The sequence below is a fragment of the Anabrus simplex genome, chromosome 8 (genome assembly GCF_040414725.1).
Source record: "Anabrus simplex isolate iqAnaSimp1 chromosome 8, ASM4041472v1, whole genome shotgun sequence".
Taxonomy (NCBI): domain Eukaryota; kingdom Metazoa; phylum Arthropoda; class Insecta; order Orthoptera; family Tettigoniidae; genus Anabrus; species Anabrus simplex.
In genome coordinates, this window is record NC_090272.1 from 227,335,282 (window position 1) to 227,358,660 (window position 23,379).

Below are 23,379 nucleotides of genomic sequence, written 5' to 3' on the forward strand. Positions count from 1 at the left end.
GCCCTTGCTCTTCAATTGCGTCCTTGAAAAAGACCTCCGTGAGTGGGGCAAAGAAATGAAAAACGATGGGCTCCAAAATGTTGTGAGATTGGGAAAGAAGAACAACTGCTTGCGTAGCATTTACATATGATCTCTGTTCCTTAGACATGGCTACAAAGCATATTAATCACGTCAAGACACAGGAAGGAAAAGCAGGCCTCCAGATCTCTTTGGAGAAAACGCAATTCATAACTAACATGAAGCCAGCACCAAGTGAAAGTAAACCAGGGGCAATCAGACGGACAGATAAGTTTAAATATCTTGGCGAGTGAACAGAACCAAACATCTCTGAAAAAAGAAGCTTTTGCGTCACGGATGAATAAAATGGAAATGGTTTATCAACTGACCAAAGATGTTTACAACAAAAAGTCCATATCCTTGAACGCAAAACTCAGGCATTACTGCACTGTCACAACACCACAGGTTTTGTATGCAGCGGAATGCCTTGCGATGAACAAGACACGCCCGGTGCACTCTCAACGTATACTTAACAATAGTTTATGGTAGAGTACACGCATGCGTTGTACGGCTCTTGATCAAGTAGATCCTCCGGAAGAACGTATTCTACTTCCTTGCCCATCACCGACAGGTTATGTTTCCTTTCGTTATAAGAAGCCATTTTGAGCGATCGATCACAGGCGCGCACTCCAGCAACTGGGTTAACTCTGTAGCCTTTGGAATAAGAGTTAATCGAGAGGGAGGGACGACCTGATAAGCGCTCGCTCCCAATCGACACGCTACTCCCAGCCAAACACCTCCCTTCCACTGCTGAACTTCTTGTCGGCTACCACCACGGCGATACTGAACCCATGCCATTCTCGTAGATTCTGCAGCCAAGACATTCTCCTTCTTCTCCCTTCAATTTTAGCTTATAAGGTAAAGTGAAGGAGTCTAGTCTATATTTATTGTTTCGAGTGATATGCCCAGAAGTTCTCAAGTTTCTTGTTTTTGATGATGGCATAACCTCTAACTCTTTGTTCAGGTGTTGGAGTACTTCAGTGAGGTTGATTGATTGATGTTTGTTGTGTAAAGGGGCCTAACATCCAGGTCATCGGCCCCTAATGGTACGAAATGAGACGAAATCCTCCACTGACCAGAATTCAAAGCGTGAGGGCGAAGAATGAATGGATGGACGGATATGAATTTAAAACGATCAGTGGAAATGACCCACAGTGCCTCACATGTACAGAAGATGGCACAAAACAATAGACCAAGGGACTGCTTTTATAGCACGACGGTGAATCGATTATGCTTATAGTCGAAACGGGTTCAAAATCCAAGTCATCGGCCCCTCATAATGGTATTTATCGCTAGGAAAGTAGAACCATGTTATGTGTAATGTTGCGGTACTAATCAAAAGTAGCGGAGTCTCGCGGTATGACACATATTATGGTACTATTCACAGGTACTGTAATGTGCACATGTAACACAGACCTATGGTGTTTCGCACATTGCGGCGCTATTTACAGGCAACGCGAACCTATGGCGTTCCTCACATAGCATAGGTAAAGCAGAACCATGGTGTCGCTCATATAGGGGTACGGAGCACACGTATTGTAGGACCCACCTCCTGATTCACACGCTGTCGCTACTAATCACAAATCTGTTGCGTACCTAACACAGTGGTACTACGCGCAAGTAAATGCGACCCATCAAGTTCGCTGCGTAATGGTACTAATTACAAGCAGTCTCATGGTTCTAACTGGATCATCCCTTGGTCGCCCCGTTTAGTCGCCTCTTACGACAGGCAGGGGGTACCGTGGGTGAATTCTTCGTCTGCGTCCCCCACCCACAGGGGGGGGGGAAGTACTTCAGTGTTACGTATTCTGTCAACCCGCGATATTCTGAGCAGGGGTCGGTAGCACCACATCTCAAAAGATCGAAGTCTTTTGGTGGTGTTCTCTGTTGGGGTCCAAGTCTTGGGACACCATAAAGTAAGACAAAATACATAACACCGAAGTGAACTTAGACGGAGATTGATCTTAAATTCCCTGTTATAGAGAATTCTCTTGAATGCAGTACTTTCCTATTTAATCCAGGACCTAATTTCAATAGCACTGTTCCAGCTGTGATCAAGTCCGCTGCTGAGATACTTAGAGCGTTGGACTTGCTCCAGTTATGTGCCTTCTACTGTCAAGTTAACAGGTTGAATGACATGCTTGCTTATGACCATTATTTTGGTGTTTTTCGTGTTTAAACGCAGACCTGCTGAAACACTGTGTTCGACCCCAACAGTTTAGTAATGTCTGCAGATCTTCCGCACCTGTTGCAAGCAGATCAGTATCACCTACATATCGCAGATTATGTATTGTTATCCCATTAACAACGATGCCCTCCTGTTTTCCTTCTGGTGCTTCAGAAAATACTCTTTCAGAGTAGACACTATGAAATATTTATTAGTAGAATTGAGGAATTTATCCGAATGTATATTTTTAATGCAGTCGCATGTCTAAATGAAACTTTATATCTACATTGTTTCACGTTAAATGAAGACAATTCAAGCACATTTCGTGTGACACCGCACTTCCTCATCGCTGATACCGCCAACCTGCTGACATTGTTCTTGAAGTTTTATCGGCTTCTTCCTATCACGGAGCACTCCTGATATCTCCTTCCAGTTCCCCCATCTTTTTTCGGATTCTAGAGGACACTTACACTGATAGATCTCCATCCTGTTCTATAACTGATCCGAGGTAACGGAACTCAGATAACCACTTGATGGCCTCACTTTGCTCCTGTACTTCGTCTTCTTTACAGAATAGATACCCAGATTTGCTACGGCTCAGAACTCACATGGAACAGAAAATTCTGGCGCCTCAGCGTATTCGAACACTGCAAAAGTAGTTAGTGGCAAGTAAAACCCAATAACATTATTGTATGGCGGTGATTATTGTTTCAAAAGGCAGCTGCTCAGTTTTGAAAACTGGGTGACCTCTTGATACCTTATTCATTACCTAGAAGAACAGGCATGAAAGCAGCGAGGATGATTGCTATTGCAAACAGGTGAGAATATGCCACGAGTGGTAATAATACTAATACTACTAATAATAAGAAAAACAACAATAATAATAATAATAATAATAATAATAATAATAATAATAATAATAATAATAATAATAATAATAATAATAATAATAATAATAATAATAAAGAGTACTCAGTAGTACTTAGTATCTTATTGGAAGTTCGCACCAACATCAGTCTTTGAAAATGTGTACTGTAGACTTTATTGGGATAAAAGTGTCATCGCTGACAAGACATAATAGAGCAGACATCGCAGTGTTGCCAACACTGGAATAGGATTACCCATTAAACGGCTCCTTGTAAACCACTAGAAACCACTAACCTCCCTTTCCCCTTCTTAAAATTTTTGAGTTACGAAAATACGACTGTATACACAAGAAATGTCCGACTCATTGGCTGAATGGTCGGCATTGAGGTGTTCGGTTCATAGGGCCCCGCGTTCGATTCACGGTGGCGTCGGAGATTTTAATCACGTCTGATTAATTCTTCTGGCTGGGGGATTGCGTATTTTTGTTTGTCCCAACACTTTTCTCTTCATATTCAGACAACACGCGATACTCTCAATCACCACAGAAAAACGCAATAGTGATTACATCCTTCCACATAGGGCTGATGCCAGGAAGGACATCCGGCCGTAAAACAGGGCCATATATTCATATGCGACGTAGTTCGCAACCACGATGCCACAGGTGTGGGAAAGGCGGTACAAGAACAAGAATATCAACACAAGAAGTATTAAATATATTTCTTTCTCTTGACAGCCTCCTTTACCTCGGACCGACACAGATAGGTCTTATGGCGACGGTGGGACAGGAAAGAGCTAGTAGTGGGAAGGTGGGGTTCGAACTCACTATCTCCCGAATACTGAATGCTGGCCGTACTTAAGCGACTGCAGGTATTGAGATCGGTTTAATATATTTCAACGTGATGGTCCAGGGCCATTGATGTCTTCGACAGAAGTACAGAAGAAGCTGGGGTATGTGATATGTTTTCGCAGTCTCTATTTGTTGTAATACTTCGTTTGGCAGCTCAAATAGTGGCATTGTCTATTTCTTCTCAGTCCTGACAGGATCAATAAAAGCCAACTTACCGAGCTCGATAGCTGCAGTCGCTTAAGTGCCGCCAGTATCCAGTATTCGGGAGATAGTGGGTTCGAACCCCACTGTCGGCAGCCCTGAAGATAGTTTTCCGTGTTTCCCATTTTCACACCAGGCACATGCTGGGGCTATACCTTAATTAAGGCCACGGCCACTTCCTAACCACTCCTAGCTCTTTCCTGTCCCTTCGTCGCCATAAGACCTATCTGTATCGGTGTGACGTAAAGCAACTAAAAAAAAAGCCAACTTATCACTTCGAATCTCATTCTATTTTTGGCTTAATTTTAATCATGTTCTACCGAATAGACCTTCTCTCCATTTGACCATGACAATAATAAGTGCGGAAGTGCGAATGTTGCCAGCTCCTGAAATGGAATGGTGTTACTTGCATCGCAGTATTTCATCACATTACACCGGAAATTAACGTTACCCATGGTTTGAGGCCGTTTTACAAAAGACACATTTTTCCAACTGATTGAACATGATTCAAGAAGTGACACTTTTCTATGAAAAAAGAAATAAAGACGCACTGGAGGTTTTTAGCTTCCTTATTTTGAAGAGAATCACCTACATCTCAGCTCAGTCCAGGTCTTCCCCGGTTCGACTTTTGATTACAGCACGACTGTCAACACTCTCTGTCATATTGCATACAACCATCAAACTATCCCCGGACATAAGCATGGAAAAGACCAACTGCAGACCGTGTGTTAAAGTTTACCCACTGACGAAGAGTAAAAAATCCCCTAGATTTAGTGGGAAACGCACCGTGTTTTCAACACTGTCGGTAAGAGCAAGGAAACCTCCTACCTAATAGGTATAGCGTGTCCTAGTTCCCACAGAAGAGACAGGGAAAATATGGAAGTAAATTGATTTGTCGGTGGAAATTAAAGCAATTTGGCGAGCCAAGAATGTTGCAGTTTCCCCTTGTCGGTTGGGGGTGGTAGAATAACACACACGGTATCCCCTGCCTGTCGTAAGAGGCGACTGAAAGGGCCCTAGGGGCTCTTTACTTGGGAGCGAGGGTCGGCTACCACGGGGGCCCTCAGCTGTGTGCTGCATTGCTTCCACTTACTTGTGCCAGGCTCCTCACTTTCATCTATCCTATCCGACCTCCTTAGTCAACTTTTGTTCTTTTCCGACCCAGACGGTATTGGAGCACTCGAGGCGTAGGGAGTCCTTCACTTACACGCCCTTCGTGTCCCGTGTCTTACTTTGACAGATACCTACCTCCATTGTCTGAAGTGTCGGATCCCGTCCATTTTTCTCTCTGATTAGTGTTATATAGAGGATGGTTGCCTAGTTCCTCCTAAAACAATAATGACCACCACCACCGTTGTAACAGTACCAGTAATCATAGCGTGCGTTGGCCTTATACCAAAGACATTGTATAACAGCCTAAAATTATAAATACGCACCCATTCAGCTACATAGAACTTCAGAAAGCAGTCATATTAGCCATCTGTTACATCGTCCAGAAGTTTATGGAGGACTCCACCATGTGAAGTGAGGAAACCGCCTTCTATACGACATGACTGAAGAGTTTGGATTTTGTAACCATGAAAATATAGTCTAAGTCTGATAAAATTAATGTTACGTATTTTGTATCACTAATGAAGCATCGCTTTATTTCTTTTACGTTGGTTAAAATAATTCCGTTATTTATTCATTTACAATTGTCTTTACGTCGCACCGACACAGATAGGTCTTATGGCGCCGTTGGGACAGGAAAGGCCTAGGAATGGGAAGGAAGCGGCCGTGGCCTTAATTAAGGTGCAGCCTGGTGTAAAAATTGAAACGACGGGAAACCATATTCAGGGCTGCCAACAGTAGGGTTCGAACCTACTATCTCCGAATGCAAGCTGACCGATATGTGAGTCAACGACACAGGTACGCGAATGGTTTATTTGTTTATGTAATTTGAAAGTCTTATAAATATTAAAAATAACATTTGAAATTCAATTTTGTCTCCTTGGAAAACTTTTAAGTTATGACATTTCTTAGGTATGATTTTCTTTGTAAAGATGTTGCGAACAGTGGTTAATTTCTTTTCGTTTGAAGGGTTGGAGATCCTAATTTAATTTTTTCCCACAACCTATGCACTATAAAACTCATCTATGGCAGAATGTGGAACTGAAAGGACACTGGCGGAATTTTGTAAAATTATACACAATACGCCAATAAGGAGAGAGGTAGGTGAGGGTTATTCTGCCCGAAGGCAGGTCCGAACCTCCGCAGAGGTGTTCCTGAGCCGGAGTTTACGTGCGGTAGGGTGGCCAGTTCCTTTCCGCTCCTCCATTCCCTTACCCCCAACCAACAGCGCGTGGCAACACACCCAACTCCTGACCACGCCCAATGTTGCTTAACTTCGGAGATCTCACGGGATCCGGTGTTTCAACACGGCTACGGCCGTTGGCTAAGGTGAGAAAGGCTTCCTAATAGCGAAACGAGAGGAATGGTGTGGTGGTTAATGATTTATAAAAATAAGGGTCACAGGGAGTAATAACGAAAATCACTGTCTACTCTGTGGAGAAGAAATGGAAGAAGCACATTAATTAAGAGTTTGTAGGGCAACCGCAGCACTGAGAGTAAAATATCTGCGAAGTGAATGTAAAATAAAAATAGGAAGACAGAGAGAATTCTATACGATTGCTAAAATATTACATAAAGTGTTGATTAAGCCGTGAAGAATAGCAAATTTTTCTTTTGTATTTTGAAAAGTATGTGGAAAAAGGAAATTGAAAACACCGAAACAAATACAAACGAGAGTAATGAAGGATGAGGATAAGATGGATAAGAGGTCTGTGTTGTGTGTGTCCTTCGCCGCCTGCGAGCTCCTCAACCCGCACCCACTTCGACGTTTCTGGTGACGACGAGGTGTGGACTGCAGCGCGCTGACGTAATCGTGTGACGATTACATACACCGTATGTCAGACACGGCGGTACCCTCTTGAAAACGTGTACTGAACAGGTGGACTAATTCTGATCGGGAGATCTCACCTTAGGACATCTTCGCCTCAAGTTTCCCTGCCTCCCGTATCACCGACATACGTCCTGCCTAGCATTCTGCTACCACGGACTCTACTCCAAGTTCCATTTATAATTCTCCATACTCCAGATAGTCATCAGCTATCACGAAAATTCATTCCTTCGGACATCCTATCTCATCAAGATAGATATCATTGTACATATACAAATCCAAGTGTATAAATGTAAATATCTCTCTGACCATCAGTCAACTAGTTTATGTTGTTATTTAACATGTAAAGCACTTCAAGCAGCAAGTCAAATTTCTTTCATTTTTGTACATACTGTGTGAATATTTACAAATTAATAAACTTTTATGTTGTGCTTTATATATCGTGTTCCTTGTATACAACAGTCTGCGTATCCTAGAATAATGAATATAATTACTAGTAGGTTAAAAATAATTTCAAATGTTGTAATATATGACAGCAATACTAACCGGCCATGGAAACATGGCATAGTACCTGTACAGGCTTAGGACCGTACGCAGTGAAGAGTGTTCCTGCCACAGAGGACCACATATATTACAACATTTGAAATTATTTTTAACCTGCTAGTAATTATATTCATTATTCTGGGATACGCAGGCTGTTGTATACAAGGAACACGATATGCAAAGCACAACATAAAAGTTTATTAATTTGTAAATATTCACACAGTATGTACCACGTAATATTCGAGTATAGTGAAGTGAACAGTGAGAGAGAAATGTTAATAAACAGTAAAAAAAATGAAATGGCGTATGGCTTTTATTGCCGGGAGTGTCCGAGGACCTGTTCGCCTCGCCAGGTGCAGGTCTTTTGATTTGACTCTCTTAGGCGACCTGCGCGTTGTGATGAGAATGAAATGATGATGAAGACGACACATACACCCAACCATCATGCCAGCGAAATTAAGCAATTATGGTTAAAATTCCCGACCCTGCCGGGAATCGAACGCGGGATCCCTGTGACCAAAGGACAGCACGCTAACCATTTAGCCACGGAGCCGGACAGTGTTAGAAACTGACCAATACAGAAGTCTGTCCTAATCAAAAAGTATTCAAAACCATTTGCAGAATAGTTGAACTCTTTAAACTTTCAAGCACTGAGAAAGAGTCAAGAACAATAGCTATCACCAAATATGTATGATAAAATGTAATCAATGTTTTGCACGCAGATATGTAAGAATAGTTAAGTGAATGTAGTGGAGCATGCAGAGAGTATAATATACAATGATAATAAAATGTAGTAATATATCAATTGTTCTATTGCCGTGTCATTATATTCTATTCATAATTCAGCCGTTAAGTAAGGTAGGATACTCTAAAAATGATTTGTGACACACAAGTAAGAATTAATTTTTTTTTGCTAGTTGCTTTACGTCGCACCGACACAGATAGGTCTTATGGCGACGATGGGACAGGAAAGGGCTAGGAGTGGGAAGGAAGCGGCCGTGGCTTTAATTAAGGTACAGCCCCGGCATTCGCCTGGTGTGAAAATGGGAAACCACGGAAAACCATCTTCAGAGCTGCCGATAGTGGGGTTCGAACCTACTATCTCCCGAATACTGGATACTGGCCGCACTTAAGCGACTGCAGCTATCGAGCTCGGTAAAGTAAGAATTAAATAAGCTAAGGAAAGATACATGTTGTCCTAGACAATATAGCATTGTTAACGTCTAGGACAAAATAAATTATATTTAGTGTAGTAATAGTCAAATAATTATAAGAGAGAAGTGTAATGCATGTATCAAACTTTAATGAATTGCAATAAGAAGAGGGCTCTCTCTCTAGTTTCAGGCGATCGAGACCTTGGGGATGGGAGTACTCCAATCTATATAATAAAAATCATCTAAACCTACAGACAGTATGACAGGATATTGATTAGTAGTTTACAGTATTCTCCTCATTTAATACGAGTTGTACGTGTCGCGCCTTTGATGATAAACTAAGCTCCAAATAACCTGTCCTTCACAGCGCTTGAAGCTTCAACATAAGACACATCAACACACCTGTGTACCTTTCGAATCAACGCACTGAGATAAACAAACCAATGTCTTTCTCTCCTTACATCGACTTGTCACCGATGAGGATGCCTGTACAAACAGAAATTCAACGATGGCTTCTAAGATCGTTACTTGCCATGGAGAATGTTTTATAGTGGAATAAAATGATCATTTTGATATGTCCATATGAGAACACAGCCCCAAGTGTAGTTGGCGATGTGTTAACTGCTGCTTCAAGGCATAGGATTGCCAGTGCCCCGGAACATTAATCATAAAGGAAGGAGGAAGAGTTACGACTTCTCAAAGATTGATGGCATCGGAATGGAAACGAGCGGTAGGATGGAATATGAATCCCTCAGCTTTGTCTTTTAGAGTCATCATGCCATTTGTACGAGTAAGGCTGCTACAACACATCTAAAAGCGTGAGCAACTCTGCGTTAAAAGAAAATAATAATAATAAAATCCCCGATGATTGGAAGAATGCACTGATACATCCATTACATAAGAACGGTGACAAAACAGATGTAAACAATTGCAGAGGAATTTCTATAGTAGCAGTTATATATAAAATACTGTCAAAAGCTCTTCGTAATAGCATTGCCAGACTCAGCTAGACGAACCACGGTCGCCAACCCTGGTCCCCTTTAAGCGACTTGTTACGACAGTCAGGATGTTATTTTACCGCCTCTACCAACAGGGTCCCTGGGGGACTAATTGTCTATACTGTATTTGACGTCTTCTATACTAATATTGAACCAATAACAGACAAACAAATTGGAGAATACCAAGGTGGGTTCAGAAAAGGCAGATCATGTGCAGAACATATTCTAAACCTGAAAACTATAATGCGAGACAGGGTTTTAAAGAACAAAATCTATATCATAGTTTTTGTGGACTTCATGAAAGCGTACGATTCAGTAGACAGAATTTTGCTACTGAACATTTTAGAGAAATTTGGAGTTGACACAGAATCAATCAATATAATTAGTCGAACTCTGACTAAAATAAAGTCCAGAGTGAAATTTATGGGAGAGATCTCAGATAAATTTTAAATTAAAACCGGTGTCAGGCAGCGAGATGGGCTTTCACCGATTCTTTTCAATATCGTCCTGTGAAAGGTAATAAGAGTATGGGAAGAAAGGCGACTCCATCATGAGACAAGAGTAGGTTCAAAGCACAATGCGGTTGGTGTAAACTGTTTGGCCTTTGCTGATGACACGGCAATCCTCTCTGCTTTAGAACAAATCAACCTTCTGAAGGAAATAGCAGGAAGGGTTGGACTTCAGATCTCTTTGAGAAGACTAAATTCTTGTCAAATATTCGGGATTCACCCACAGCGCTAAAAACAGAGTACAGGAAAATCAACAAGGCCAAAAAATATTTAGGTGAAATAATTCAGGTTAATGGACTTGATAAGTAAGCAAACATATCAAGAGCAAGAAACTGGAACGAGCATATCAACTCACTGAAGATACCTACAATAAGAAGAATATCTCAAGGAAAGCTACAATCAATCACTACAGCACAGTAAACAAACCAGAGAGTCTGTATGCCACAGAATGCATGTTCCCTATGAAAACTGGTAAAATAGAAGAGATACATTATTATTATTATTATTATTATTATTATTATTATTATTATTATTATTATTATTATTATTATTATTATTATTATTATTATTATTATCGTCGGGGTCGGAGAAGAGCACGAGTTGACCAAGGGACGTCGGATAAGATGGATAAAAGCAAGGAGCGTGACACAAGTAAGTTAAAGCAATGCCAGACTCAGGTAGACGAACCACGGTCGCCAACCCTGGTCCCCTATAATCCACTTGTTACGACTTGTTATTTTATCGCCTCTACCAACAGGGTCCCAGGGGGAACTAATTGTCTATACTGTATTTGACGTCTTCTATACTAATATTATAAAGAGGAAAAATTTGTATATTTGTTTGTAACGGATAGACTCAAACACTACTGATCCGATGTTTAAAATTGCTTCACCTATAGAAAGCGACATTGCCAATGAGTGACATGGGCTGTATTTTATTTTCAAAATAATTCGAGGGGGGGTGACGGGGGGAGATATAAAAATACTAGGCTAATATAAGCAAAATATCGAATTTGTCGTACAAGGACGAGAAAAAGCTCAATTTAAGCCCCTTGACGCAAAGAACAAAACTCGGTAAGCCTTGGGGGCCCGAAAACCATGTTTTAAGGCCCTAAAACAACCGTTACGGAGATATTGGCATCACACTACCCCTGCTCTAGGAGTCGGATAAAGAAATGAACTGCCGGAACCATGGCAACGTCAACTCCAGTACTCTTACAGCAGCGAGATTATCTATAATATATCACAAAAACCGAACACTTTCTGGAATCTCCTTTAAAAATAAAAGAACACAAATTTTGTTTTCAGAAAATCCACTTAGGGGGGGGGGGGAGAAGCGAGGAAGGGGGCTAATTTTTAAAATGAGTATCTTCTTCTTCTACCGTTTTTCCCACATCTGTGGGGTCGCGGGTGCGAACTGTGTCGCACATGTGGATTTGAATCTGTTTTACAGTTGGATGCACTTCCTGACGCCAACCCCTGTGTAGGGATGTAATTACTAATAATAATTTTAATGTTATTTTCTTTACGTCCCACTAACTACTTTTACAGTTTTCGGAGACGCCGAGGTACCGGAATTTAGTCCCGCAGGAGTTCTTTTACATGTCAGTAAATCTACCGACACGAGGCTGACGTATCTGAGCACCTTCAAATACCACCGGACTGAGCCAGGATCGAACCTGCCAAGTTGGGGTCAGAAGGTCCATCTGAGCCACTCAGCCCGGCGGATGTAATTACTATGGCGTGTTCGTGTTGTGTGTTGAGTCAATATGAAGAGGAGAGTGTTGGGACAAACAGAAACAAGCTGGCCCCGAGCCAGATGAATTAATCACACGCGATTAAATTCCCCGACCCACCCCGCAATCGAACCCGGAACCCTGTGAACCCAAGTTCTCAACGCTGACCACTCAGCCAAGGAATGGATCAGTTTTTAAAATGAATGTATCTACAGTATCTCTCATGAACTTATTATGTTACAAACGTGAAAATTGGTATTTGTAATCCCCTTTAAAATTAATAAAACGCGTACTTTTTTGTTTTCGGAAATTCAACTTAAGGCGAAGATCGAAAATAAGTGAAGAAGGAGTTGAATTCTCTTGATGAGAATACTTATATCTCAAAAACTAAAATATTACAGACGTGAAAATCGATATTTGGAATCTTATTTAGAAATAAAGAAACCCTTTTTTCCGACTTAAAACAGGACTGTCTCTCACATGTAGAGTTCCACGATGCATGTTCAAGATTTAGCTCTGCCAGAAGCGTGTTTACAAAGATTTTCTGGTGTAAATGAAATTAAATTTTTCTGGCGAGTTTTTATACTTTACGGATTTTCAGTCAATGTGTTAGTGCAGTACCGAGGAACAATGAATTGTCATCAACTTACTAAATCCTCGCGAGCGAAGCTGTGGGTAACAGGTAGTAGATCATAAAGTAGGCAATTGCGGTATCTTTTCTTTACGAACGCAGGTTCGATGACAGCTTATGGCTAATTAATGAGAGTAAACGAAAGCCACCGTCCTTTTCCAGCCTATACATCTTCATGAAGAGAGAAGAGATGTAAGAGTATGAACTCACCCTTGTTGTCCGCAATGCTCGCTGTTTCAGACTGACACATGTCAGCCCCTAAGCGCGCTGGTTTCCCCGTGGTGGGGGGCGCCATGCTCATCAAAAGCGTCTCCCTCTTCCTGACTAGTGGACGGCGAGCGTCGGCTGGGATAGCAGCGAGGAGTCGGGCCAGTGGAGGCGCACCTGATACAGCAGCACCATCGGCTCAGGCTGGAGGCAGTGCGGGCAAGAAGAAGAAGAGCAGCAAGGGGCAGCAGAGGATGGGGGACGAGGGCAAGGTGTCCCCGAGGATCGTCGACATGCTCAAGAAGAGAACACACTTCTCCAAGTAAGTACTACTACTCTGTTTTACACAGACGTCTAGGAGTGGGAGGCCTTGCCCCAGCATTTGCCTGGTGTGAAAATGGGAAACCACGAAAGACCGTCTTCAGGGCTGTCGACAGTGAGGCTCAAACGAACTATCCCGAATAAAAACTTACGGCTTAGCCAAATAGCTTGGTGTGCAACTTATAATAATAATAATAATAATAATAATAATAATAATAATAATAATAATAATAATAATAATAATAATAATAATAATAATAATAATAATAATAATTTTTTTGCTAGTTGTTTTACGTCGCACCGACACAGATAGGTCTTACGGCGACGATGGGACACGAAAGGGCTAGGAGTGGGAAGGAAGCGGCCGTGGCCTTAATTAAGGTACAGCCCCAGCATTTGCCTGGTGTGAAAAATAGGAAACCACGGAAAACCATTTTCAGGGGTGCCGACGGTGGGGTTCGAACCTACTATCTCCCGAATACTGGATACTGGCCGCACTTAAGCGACTGCAGCTATCGAGCTCGGTAGTAATACTCTTCTTGCTTGTCTAAAGGGTCTAACATCTAGGTCATCGGTCCAATACTACTACTACTACTACTAATAATAATAATAATAATAATAATAATAATAATAATAATAATAATAATAATAATAATAGTCCGATTCCTTGGCTGAATGATCAGCGTTGAGGCCTTCGTTTCAGGGGGTCCCGGGTTCGATTCCCGGCAGGGTCGGGGATTTTAACCATCATTGGTTAATTTCGCTGACACGGCGGCTAGTTGTACGTGCCGTCTTCATCATCATTTCATCCTCATCCTCATCACGACGCGCAGTTTACCTACGGGCGTCAGATCAACTTGTCCTCGGACACTCCCGGCACTAAAAGCCATACGCTATTTCATGACAGTACTGAATGGAGAACGTGTTGGCAATGATCTGTCAGCTTGGTAAACATAGAATTGTGGATATGTACTCGCTCTCCAGGACCCAGTGTTTACAGTGCACTATATCTTCTGGTATGGGCTAGAGCAGTTTTCTTTACCCCCTGTGGGTGGGGGACGCAGACGAATACGCCCACGGTATCTCCTGCCTGTCCTAAGACGCGACTAAAAGGGGTGATCAAGGGATGATTGAATTAGAACCATGAAACTACTTTTGATTAGTATCATCACGCGGGGAACACCATGGGTTGCCTGAACTTGCGAGTAGTACCCCTATATTAGGTACGAAATAGGTTTGTGATTAGTAGCAGCAGACAGTGTGTCACTGTGGGTTTCCAGTATCCGTGAGTCGTACCCTTGTGAGCAACACCACGGGTCTGGGCGTTGTCTGTGATTAGTACCACTATATGACCGGCACCGTGGAAAGACCCTCGCCCGTGATTAGTACACCTAGGTGAGGAAAATCATCGGTTTGCATTGCCTATGTGTGGCACCATTGTGTGAGAAAGACCATAGGTCAGCGTTACCTGTACGACGTCCAATACTTGTGAGTAGTACCATCATATGTGGAACAGCGTGAGTCTACGCTACTTTTGATTAGTACCCCAACATGAAAAATACCATGGTTCTACTTAATTAGCGATAGGTACTATTGTGAGGGGCCGTTGACCTGTATTTTGTACCCCTTTAGCCAACAAGCATCCTCGATTCAGAATTGTGCTTTAGAAGTGGTCTCTTGGTCAGTGATACCTTTTTATGGTAGTTTTTTTGGTAGTATCCACTGATTGTTTTAAATTCATAACCATCCATTCATTATTCATGCCATTTTTATTTTGGTCAGTGGATGATTTAAAACTTTTAATTTGTCATTTCATTTCGTAACATCAGGGGCCGATGACCTAAATGTTACACCCCTTAAAACAACACGCATCATCATCATTAGAGCAGTTTTGTTACTTTCATTGACCTGTCTCTGTCTTATCCTTGGCTTTGACAATATGAAAGTGACTGAGGTATGAGCGATATTACTAATGCCATTCCTTATGCAGCCAGTCCCTGCTTTAAATGGTGTAAAAAATTGCTCATAGGGTGGGTTAGTGCATGCATTTCAGTGGAAGTGGCAGCCTGATATGTAATTGCAACGTCTGGTTCGGTGAGGAAAGCAACGGGAAACTACCTCGCTCCTCATTTCCCTAGTACGCCTCTTCAGTAATGCCTATGCCATCTATGACAGCTGATGGTGGAGCTCAAGAAGATGCAATGAGCCTTAGGGCTTAAGACTGAACATACATACAGCTCGCTGTCCAGTCGTCTAAGCCAAAAACATATCCAAGATTCTATACTTTTGTGTATAGTGGACAAAATGTACGAGGGCGAAGCTTTTTCGATACCTCCAAGAAAATTCAAGTCCAGATGAGGAATATTTTTCTGTAACATTTCTAGCTGTGTCATCTGACAGGAAAACAGGTTCTTTCAATATGCCCTGAATTACAAAAGAAAATGCAGTCATGCTTGTGTCCTTGCGGCAACCCGTGTTCGACTATCTACACGATCGTATGAGACGTGAGCTTGCACTTCTGAACACATGCTGTATCGACTCAGTTACACTGGTGGTCTTAATTCAGAAAACTTTGTAAAAAATACAGAAATTTCCATTTTTAAAGTATTGCATTTATTTTTACCGATTTGAAATTGTTCCGAAGACATTAAGAAACCAAACCCCATGGCACTTCAGCACTTCAGCACTTCAGGGCCTTGGACTACCAAGTGACACAGCCTGAAGGCCTGCAGATTACGAGGTGTCGTGTGGTCAGCACGACGAATCCTCTCGGCCGTTGTTCTTGGCCTTCTCACCGTCAGATAGCTCCTGAATTGTAATCACTTCGGTTGAGTGGACCTCGAGCCAGCCCTTTGATCCAGGTAAAAATCCCTGAATTGGCCGGGAATCGAACCCGGGGCCTCCGGGTAAGAGGCAGGCACACTATCCCTACACCGCGTGCCCGGCGCACAAATACATTAAAGACGTAAATTAATTCATTTTCGTCAAAATAAGTTCATCTAATTAAATTTAATTTAATGTTATTTGCTTTACGTCCCACTAACTACTTTTACGACATTCGGAAACGCCGGGATGCCGGAATTTAGTTCCTCAGGAGTTCTTTTACGTGCCAGTGAATCTACTGACACGAGGTTCACGTGTTTGAGAACCTTCAAATACTACCGGACTGATACTAAAAATAAAACCGACTCTAAAACGAACATAGGAATGTTCATTTTCAAATAGAACCAGAGTAGAACGTCCTTCAGGCCAGTTTTCTCACCCCCACACGTACTCCTGCGCTGCACAACTCGCACACAATAGTTTATTATTATTATTATTATTATTATTATTATTATTATTATTATTATTACGTGACTGAATTATTTTTTCACAGAATAAGAACAATGAAAACACCCGACAGATGCAAGAAGGTCATTTGAGCAGAATTAACTCAAAGCCGTGGGACCCACACCAGGACGACTTGATACGAAAACTGGAAAAGGTTCCAGGTGAAAGCAGCACAGTTTATTCTGGTCGATTTTCGACAAAAGAGTAGCGTTACAAAAATGTTGCAAAGTTTGGGATGGGAAGACCTGGGAGGAAGGAGGCAAACTGGTCGACTAAGTGGTAGTTCCGAGTTGTCATTGGAGAGATGGCGTGGGATGACATTAGTGGACGAGTAAGGTACAGCGGAGTTTTTGAAAGTAGGAGATATAATGTGAAGATAAAGCTGGAATTCAGGAAGATAAATTGGGACAAATATTCATTTAACTTATAGGATGAGAAGTAAGGGATTCGTGTAATTTATCAAAGGAAATGTTCGATAAATTTCGAAGTTGTTTGAAAAGATTTAAGAAAAGACTAGGGTATCTGCCACCTGGGTGATAGTCGTAAATGCAGACTGACTTAAAACTTCGACATCTTGCATCTGAAACGCAAAATTGCATTGATGATATCGCTTAACTTCTCGCGCTAGAGGTTGTCCCAAGGTTGACAATTGCTTTAGTGAAGTTATTGAATCCATTTTCTAGAGTTTCAGAGAGACTAATGTGACTTTCCTGCCTAAAATATCTCCAGCCATCAATCTATTCTCCCTAAATTCAATATCGTGATTTTGTAACTGCGTATTAACACGAGTGATAAAATGTGGGACCTGTTGTTAATATATCTTCACGAGCTGAGGGGAAAAGTAAGTGCAGTCGCTTAAGTGCGGTAAGTATCCAGTATTCGGGAGATAGTAGGTTCGAACCTCACTGTCGGCAGCCCTGAAGAAAAGTAAGAGTAGGAAGATGCTGAGTTTTAGACGGCCAATGTCCGATGCCAGGGTGCAACTTAATCGTAGTAAAATGGCTAGCTTAACACGGTTAAATTAAATTTCTGTTGCATCAAGCCCTGTTCTGTAATTTGTGACGTTTTATCGCGGTCGTGAACGAGGTACATAACCTCATATTGCGTGCATCGAATGCGCCGTGATATTATCATTGAAATGGAAATGATATCGTATATCTTGAGGATGATGAACAGAGATAAAGAGACTCTGGTGTCCTTGTTACAATTAACAAATGACCAACTCGAGTTCCCAGCTCACAGAGATAATCCTGTTTCGCCAAGAAGTAAACTAAGTCAGTGAGCATTTCACTTTCAAATGGACTAAAACTGGGCGTTCTCGTTCGCCCTTCCTTTTCTATATAAGCTGATACTGATAACTAACTTAACGAAACAATATTCACCTTAGAAATAAGGGGATGATATAAACTGACTACAATGATGCTGCCAAGGAGAAAAATTAATATAAAACTTTTTATACAAGTGTCAAATAATTTAAATAATATTCGTCCTAGAAATAAAAAGACAGCCGACGATTCCAGACAAAACTTAAACAACTGGGAACTGGATACATCAAAGACAAGTGACTGTCGAACTCATCACTGCGTTCTGAATACTACTTTGAATTATTTCCGAAGGCAATAAAAGGGAGAAAAACGAGCGGTTTCGTAACGCCTGATATTTACTGAGAATGATGTACTCGGGCATGAGGCTAACAATACGCTCTTGCGGACTATAAACTATAATAAGTCAGAACAAAATAACCCCTGTATTCCACGGATCGCGTGTTTCCCACTTCACATGTGTGCTGAGGCAATCGTATCTCATGAATTATGCACTCAAAGGGAATATGGCAGTGAGGAAGTCCTGAACCGCATAACAATGTAACACATCTTCATTTTCATGATCAATAAATATGCAACTGCGGTTAAAAATCATCATTTCTCTTACAATTTTCTGCTTCTGTATGTGCAATACATTCCCCTGTGGTTGGGGGTGGTAGAATAACACGCACGGTATCCCCTAGCTGTCCTAAGAGGCGACCAAAAGGGACCCCAGGGGCTCTGAATTTCGGAGCTTGGGTTGGCGACAACGGGGCCCTGAGCTGAGTCCTGACATTGTTTCCATTTACTTGTGCCAGGCTCCTAGCTTTCATCTCTTCTATCTGACCTCCCTTTGTTAACTCTTTATTTTCTGACCCGACGGTATTAGCTATCGAGGCCTAGGGAGTCTTCCATTTTCACGCTCTTCGTCGCCCTCGTCTTTCTTTGACCGATACCTTCATTTTACGAAGTATCGGATCCCTTCCACTTTTTCTCTCTGATTAGTGTTATATATAGGTCGGTTCCCTAGTTGTACTTCCTCTTAAAACAATGATAACCACCACCACCTCCATCACTCAACTGGTCACCAAAAATCAGGAAAAGGTAATAATAATAATTTCGTGTGGCTATTGCTAGCCGAGTGCAGCCCTTGTAAGGCAGACCCTCCGGTGAGGGTGGGCGGCATCTGCCATGTATAGGTAACTGCGTGTTATTGTGGTGGAGGATAGTGTTATGTGGGGTGTGTGAGTTGCAGGGATGTTGGGGACAGCACAAACACCCAGCCCCCGGGCCATTGGAATTAACCAATTAAGGTTAAAATCCCCGACCCGGCCGGGAATCGAACCCGGGACCCTCTGAACCGAAGGCCAGTACGCTGACCATCCAGCCAACGAGTCGGACAGGAAAAGGTGAAAGTAATGATGATGATCATGGTCATGATGATTTTATTATCATTATTATTAATACAATTGAAGACTCTGTTATCTCTTCTAGACAATACTTTTGTCAACAGGACACTTCAAATGAACCTTAGTCTGCTCTTGTTACAATGGTCAACCAGATATTGTTCCAAATTTTGAACAGTAAAACTCTGCCTGTTAAACTTTTAAATTGAGAAAATGATCTTTCCACTGCACATGAGGTCAGGGGACAGTATGTAAGACCAGCTAGCTCTCCTGTGGTGAAACCTGGTCGTGGTGCTACGTCTTTCCCTTCGAGAACAGCAGCAATGGACAAAGCATCCTTCCAGCCGGGATTCCTCTGCATTATACAGCTGGCACTGATCTCATCCCCTATCGCTCCATTAAGGTTAGCAATGGTCGCTCCGCCTCACGAACAATCCCTACAGCCTTCACAAGAGGTAATTATCTCTCTAATAGCTGCTTTATTTGGAAGGGAGCTCTTCAAATTGGGAGGAAATATACGTGAGACCGCTGAAAATCTTGGGGTTGTCCAGTGCAGGGCGCAGATTCAAGATCACCTCACTCCAAGCAGAATCAGAGGACACAAAGAACGTGGTTGTCTTTTAATCACATTTAAGTGCTTGTCTTTGGTAGCTGCTTGCAGAGAACGCCAACTTTAAGCGGCTATCTGGTAAAAAAAAAAAAAATCGATCAAAGTAGAGATAGGTGGGAAAATACGATTTAAAAACTTAGGGCCGATTGCAGAAACGATGACTATTTTTAAGCCTTAGATAATGTCTAAGTTGCGCAGGTCTTCCATTGCATAAACGATGTTCAGCCGGTGTTTAACTAGACATCGTTTAAAGTTTCAATATTGATTCGAAGATGGAGATAGAAGTATCTTTCATGCAACTCTTTGCTTCTCACAACCAATCGAATTCGTCGGTGTGCGCGGCGAACGCTAGTCAGCTGTCTACTCAAATATGGCTAAGCACGAGCATGACTTGCCCACAGATAAGAATATCGCTTTCAGTGGAAATTAAATCTCATATTAAATATTATCGATACTAAAGCGTCACGTCACCGTACGACAAAGTGTAGCTTTGATTATAGTGTTCTGACGGTGAGTGTAGTCTAAATAGCTTCGGCGAAGGAAAGATGAAACAAGAGTACTGTGTAACCGAATAAGTTGTACGGGCCATATAGATGTAGCTTGCATTCGTAGGTTCGAAACGCATCATCGGCAGCCCTGAAGATTATTTTCCGCAGTTTCCCTATTTTTAAACCAGGCAAATACTAGGGTTGTTATTATGGCCACGGATCTTCTTCCCCAGTCCTCTTCTTTAAACAATAATCACCACCATCACCACTTGCATTTTCCTATCTCATAGTTGCCGAAAACTTATTTGAATTAGCGCGACGATTATATGCCGGTATATAATAAGCATATAAACCTGCTTTTTAGTTTTCGCTATTATGTGTGCTTATTTGGCAGTAAATATAAGGGAATCCCTCCCGGTTGATGTGTGTGACAGCCCTCTTACCAATGGGACAAGTAATTCTGTCCTGTATGTAGTGGAAGTGAACTATAATTCCATGGAAATTACCTCATGTATAATAAAATATATCGGTTGCCAAGAATTGTAGTCAAGTTGACAGTTACCGGACTGTCCCTTTATCAGTCTCAAGAAACAAGTCTCATGAAAAGCGGAACCTTATTTTAGCTGTACCTCTCCGTACATTTCAAATGAATTGCTGCAATTTCGCACCCGACGACCCACAGAGAGGCCGTCGAACTAACCTTTATTCCCGGGATCGTCTCAACATGATAATACACATTACATGTTTCATGCTACATAACCCCTGATTGTGATTCACTCTTCACATTTGAGGTTAAACAGTGTTCTCGGCAGTGATTAAACATGACCGGTTGAACATAGGTTTTAGACAGTGTCTAAGTGATAAATAACGTCTCTGCAATGCGGTGGCCATACTTAGACACTGTTTAACCGTAGGCATCGTCTAAACACCGTTTCTGCAATCGGCCCTTAGTTTTGTCGTTTTGGGCAAACATGCAGATAACTTCAAAATAGGCATTATGCACAAAATAGACATTTACTGGCGCTATAAAAATCCTTCACAAATCGGCTGAAACAGATTTTAGGCTTATGAGCCTACAATACAAATAGGCATTTATGACAAAATCCTCGCCTTACTCATCACATCCACCAGCTTGCATTGGGTATCCAGTGTGATGTATCTGCTTTTCCAGCATTGATACCATTTATTAAAAATACGTGTTGTATGAGAGTGAAAGGATGCCAGTAGCCGCCAGTGGTTGACTCTTATTAATGATATGGCTTATTTGGAAGTCATCGGACGTGCAACGTAGGCAGAGTCGTGAACTTTCTCTCACCACATTTATTTTCTCCTATTCCGGCAACAACCGTAAATTTAACGTATACAAGACTACATATTTTATCTCTCAAGTCTCTTTTTATGGATTTGTAATCTCAAAAATGTCTTTGATTCCAATCAATCTTTTCAACAGTATCACATCTGCAATAATACTTCGTCTACGGCATTGATTGTGGGAATGCACGCCTGGAAACAGTGGTAGAATGTCATTGCCTCCCAGACACAATGCACATGCATCCTTGGAGCTATTCAGTGTCCATGTGCTGTTCGTGACTCGTTCTATTTCTTCTCTTTGTTACTTTTCAGAAACACTCAGCTGATAAATGACCTACTGTACGTTTTTATGAAATGTGTCAGATTTTCAGGATACCCATATTGCCTGTTTCTAGAGACAATCTTCGATACACAACATTTACCTGGTGTGAAAGTGGAAAAACATTTTTCTATCACTGAAGCATTCACATCTATATATAAAATAATAGTTTTGTCTGTACATTGCTTAGAATTTTAAAAGGATGGTATTTCTGTATCATTCGTGCCCACAGTAACAGGAAAATGCACTTTTTACTTTTCTGTAATGTCTGTCTGTCTGTCTGTCTATCTGTCTGTCTGTCTGTCTGTCTGTCTGTCTGTCTGTCTGTATGTATGTACACGCATCACGAGAAAACGGCTCAAGAGAATTTAATTAAAATCAGTATACAAAGTCAGGTAATAAGTCGCTACAATCTAGGCCATAAATAATTTTATTCACGCTGACTGAAATGGTAGTTTAGGGGAAGGCCTAAAATTTAATTCTCAAATATTTATGTTATTAGTGGTTATATCTTAATGAAAATCGGTATACAAAGTCGGCAAATAAGTCGCTATAATCTAGGCTATAAATAATTTTACTCACGCTGAGTAGAATGGTAGTTTAGGGGAAGACCTACAAAGGAATTCTCAAATATTTATCTTATTAGTTGTCCTATCTGAATGAAAATCGGTATGCAAAGTCGGCGAGTAAGTCGGTACAATCTAGGCCATAAATAATTTTATTCAAGTTGAATGAAATGGTAATTTCGGGGTAGGCCTAAAATTTAATTCCCAAATAATTGTGTTATTACTGGTCGTATCGATAAATATCTGATATAGCTGATCATTTAAGTCTTATACATTGTTACCATACCGGCTATGATCAGAGATATTCATGAATTTGAATTTTTCTTACTAAGTCCTTATCAGCGCCGAGTCACGAGAAAATGGGTAAACAGGATTTAATGAAAATCGGTATGTAAAGTCGAAGAATAAGGTACTACAGTCTACGCTATAAATAATTTTATAAGACGGCCTAATATCACAGAGTGGAAAGAATACTAAATGTGAAGGCCTACTATATAGAAAGCTCATAAAATTGATCAACAATAATATTACATTGACCGTTGTTTGTTGTAATGTGCTTCGTCTTCTATTGCCACTTAGCTACGATAGATAGGATTACTGCTGCGTACAGAGTATTTTTTTAAAATTGTCTTACGTCGCACCGGCACAGTTACGTCTCTTGGCGACGATGGCATAGGGAAGGGCTTTGAGTGTGAAGGAAGTGGCCTTGGCGTTAATCAAGGTACAGCCCCAGCATTTGCCTGGTGTGAAAATGGGCATCCACGGAATAACATCTTCAGGGCTGCCGATAGTAGGGTTCGAATCTACTATCTCCCGGAGGCAACCTCACAGCTGCCCGTCCCTAACCACACGGCCAACACGCCCAGTCGTACG

The 23,379-nt window shown here is 41.5% G+C and overlaps 1 protein-coding gene across 1 annotated transcript in view; it reads left to right on the forward strand.

Annotated features, from left to right (window-relative positions):
- Positions 1–12,940: 12,940 nt before the first annotated feature.
- LOC136879385 (calaxin) overlaps positions 12,941–23,379 on the forward strand; it is a 119,055-nt gene continuing 108,616 nt past the window's right edge. The window contains exon 1 of the mRNA XM_067153199.2: positions 12,941–13,176. Within this exon, the coding sequence (XP_067009300.1) occupies positions 12,941–13,176 (236 nt within the window). The remainder of the gene's footprint in view (positions 13,177–23,379) is intronic.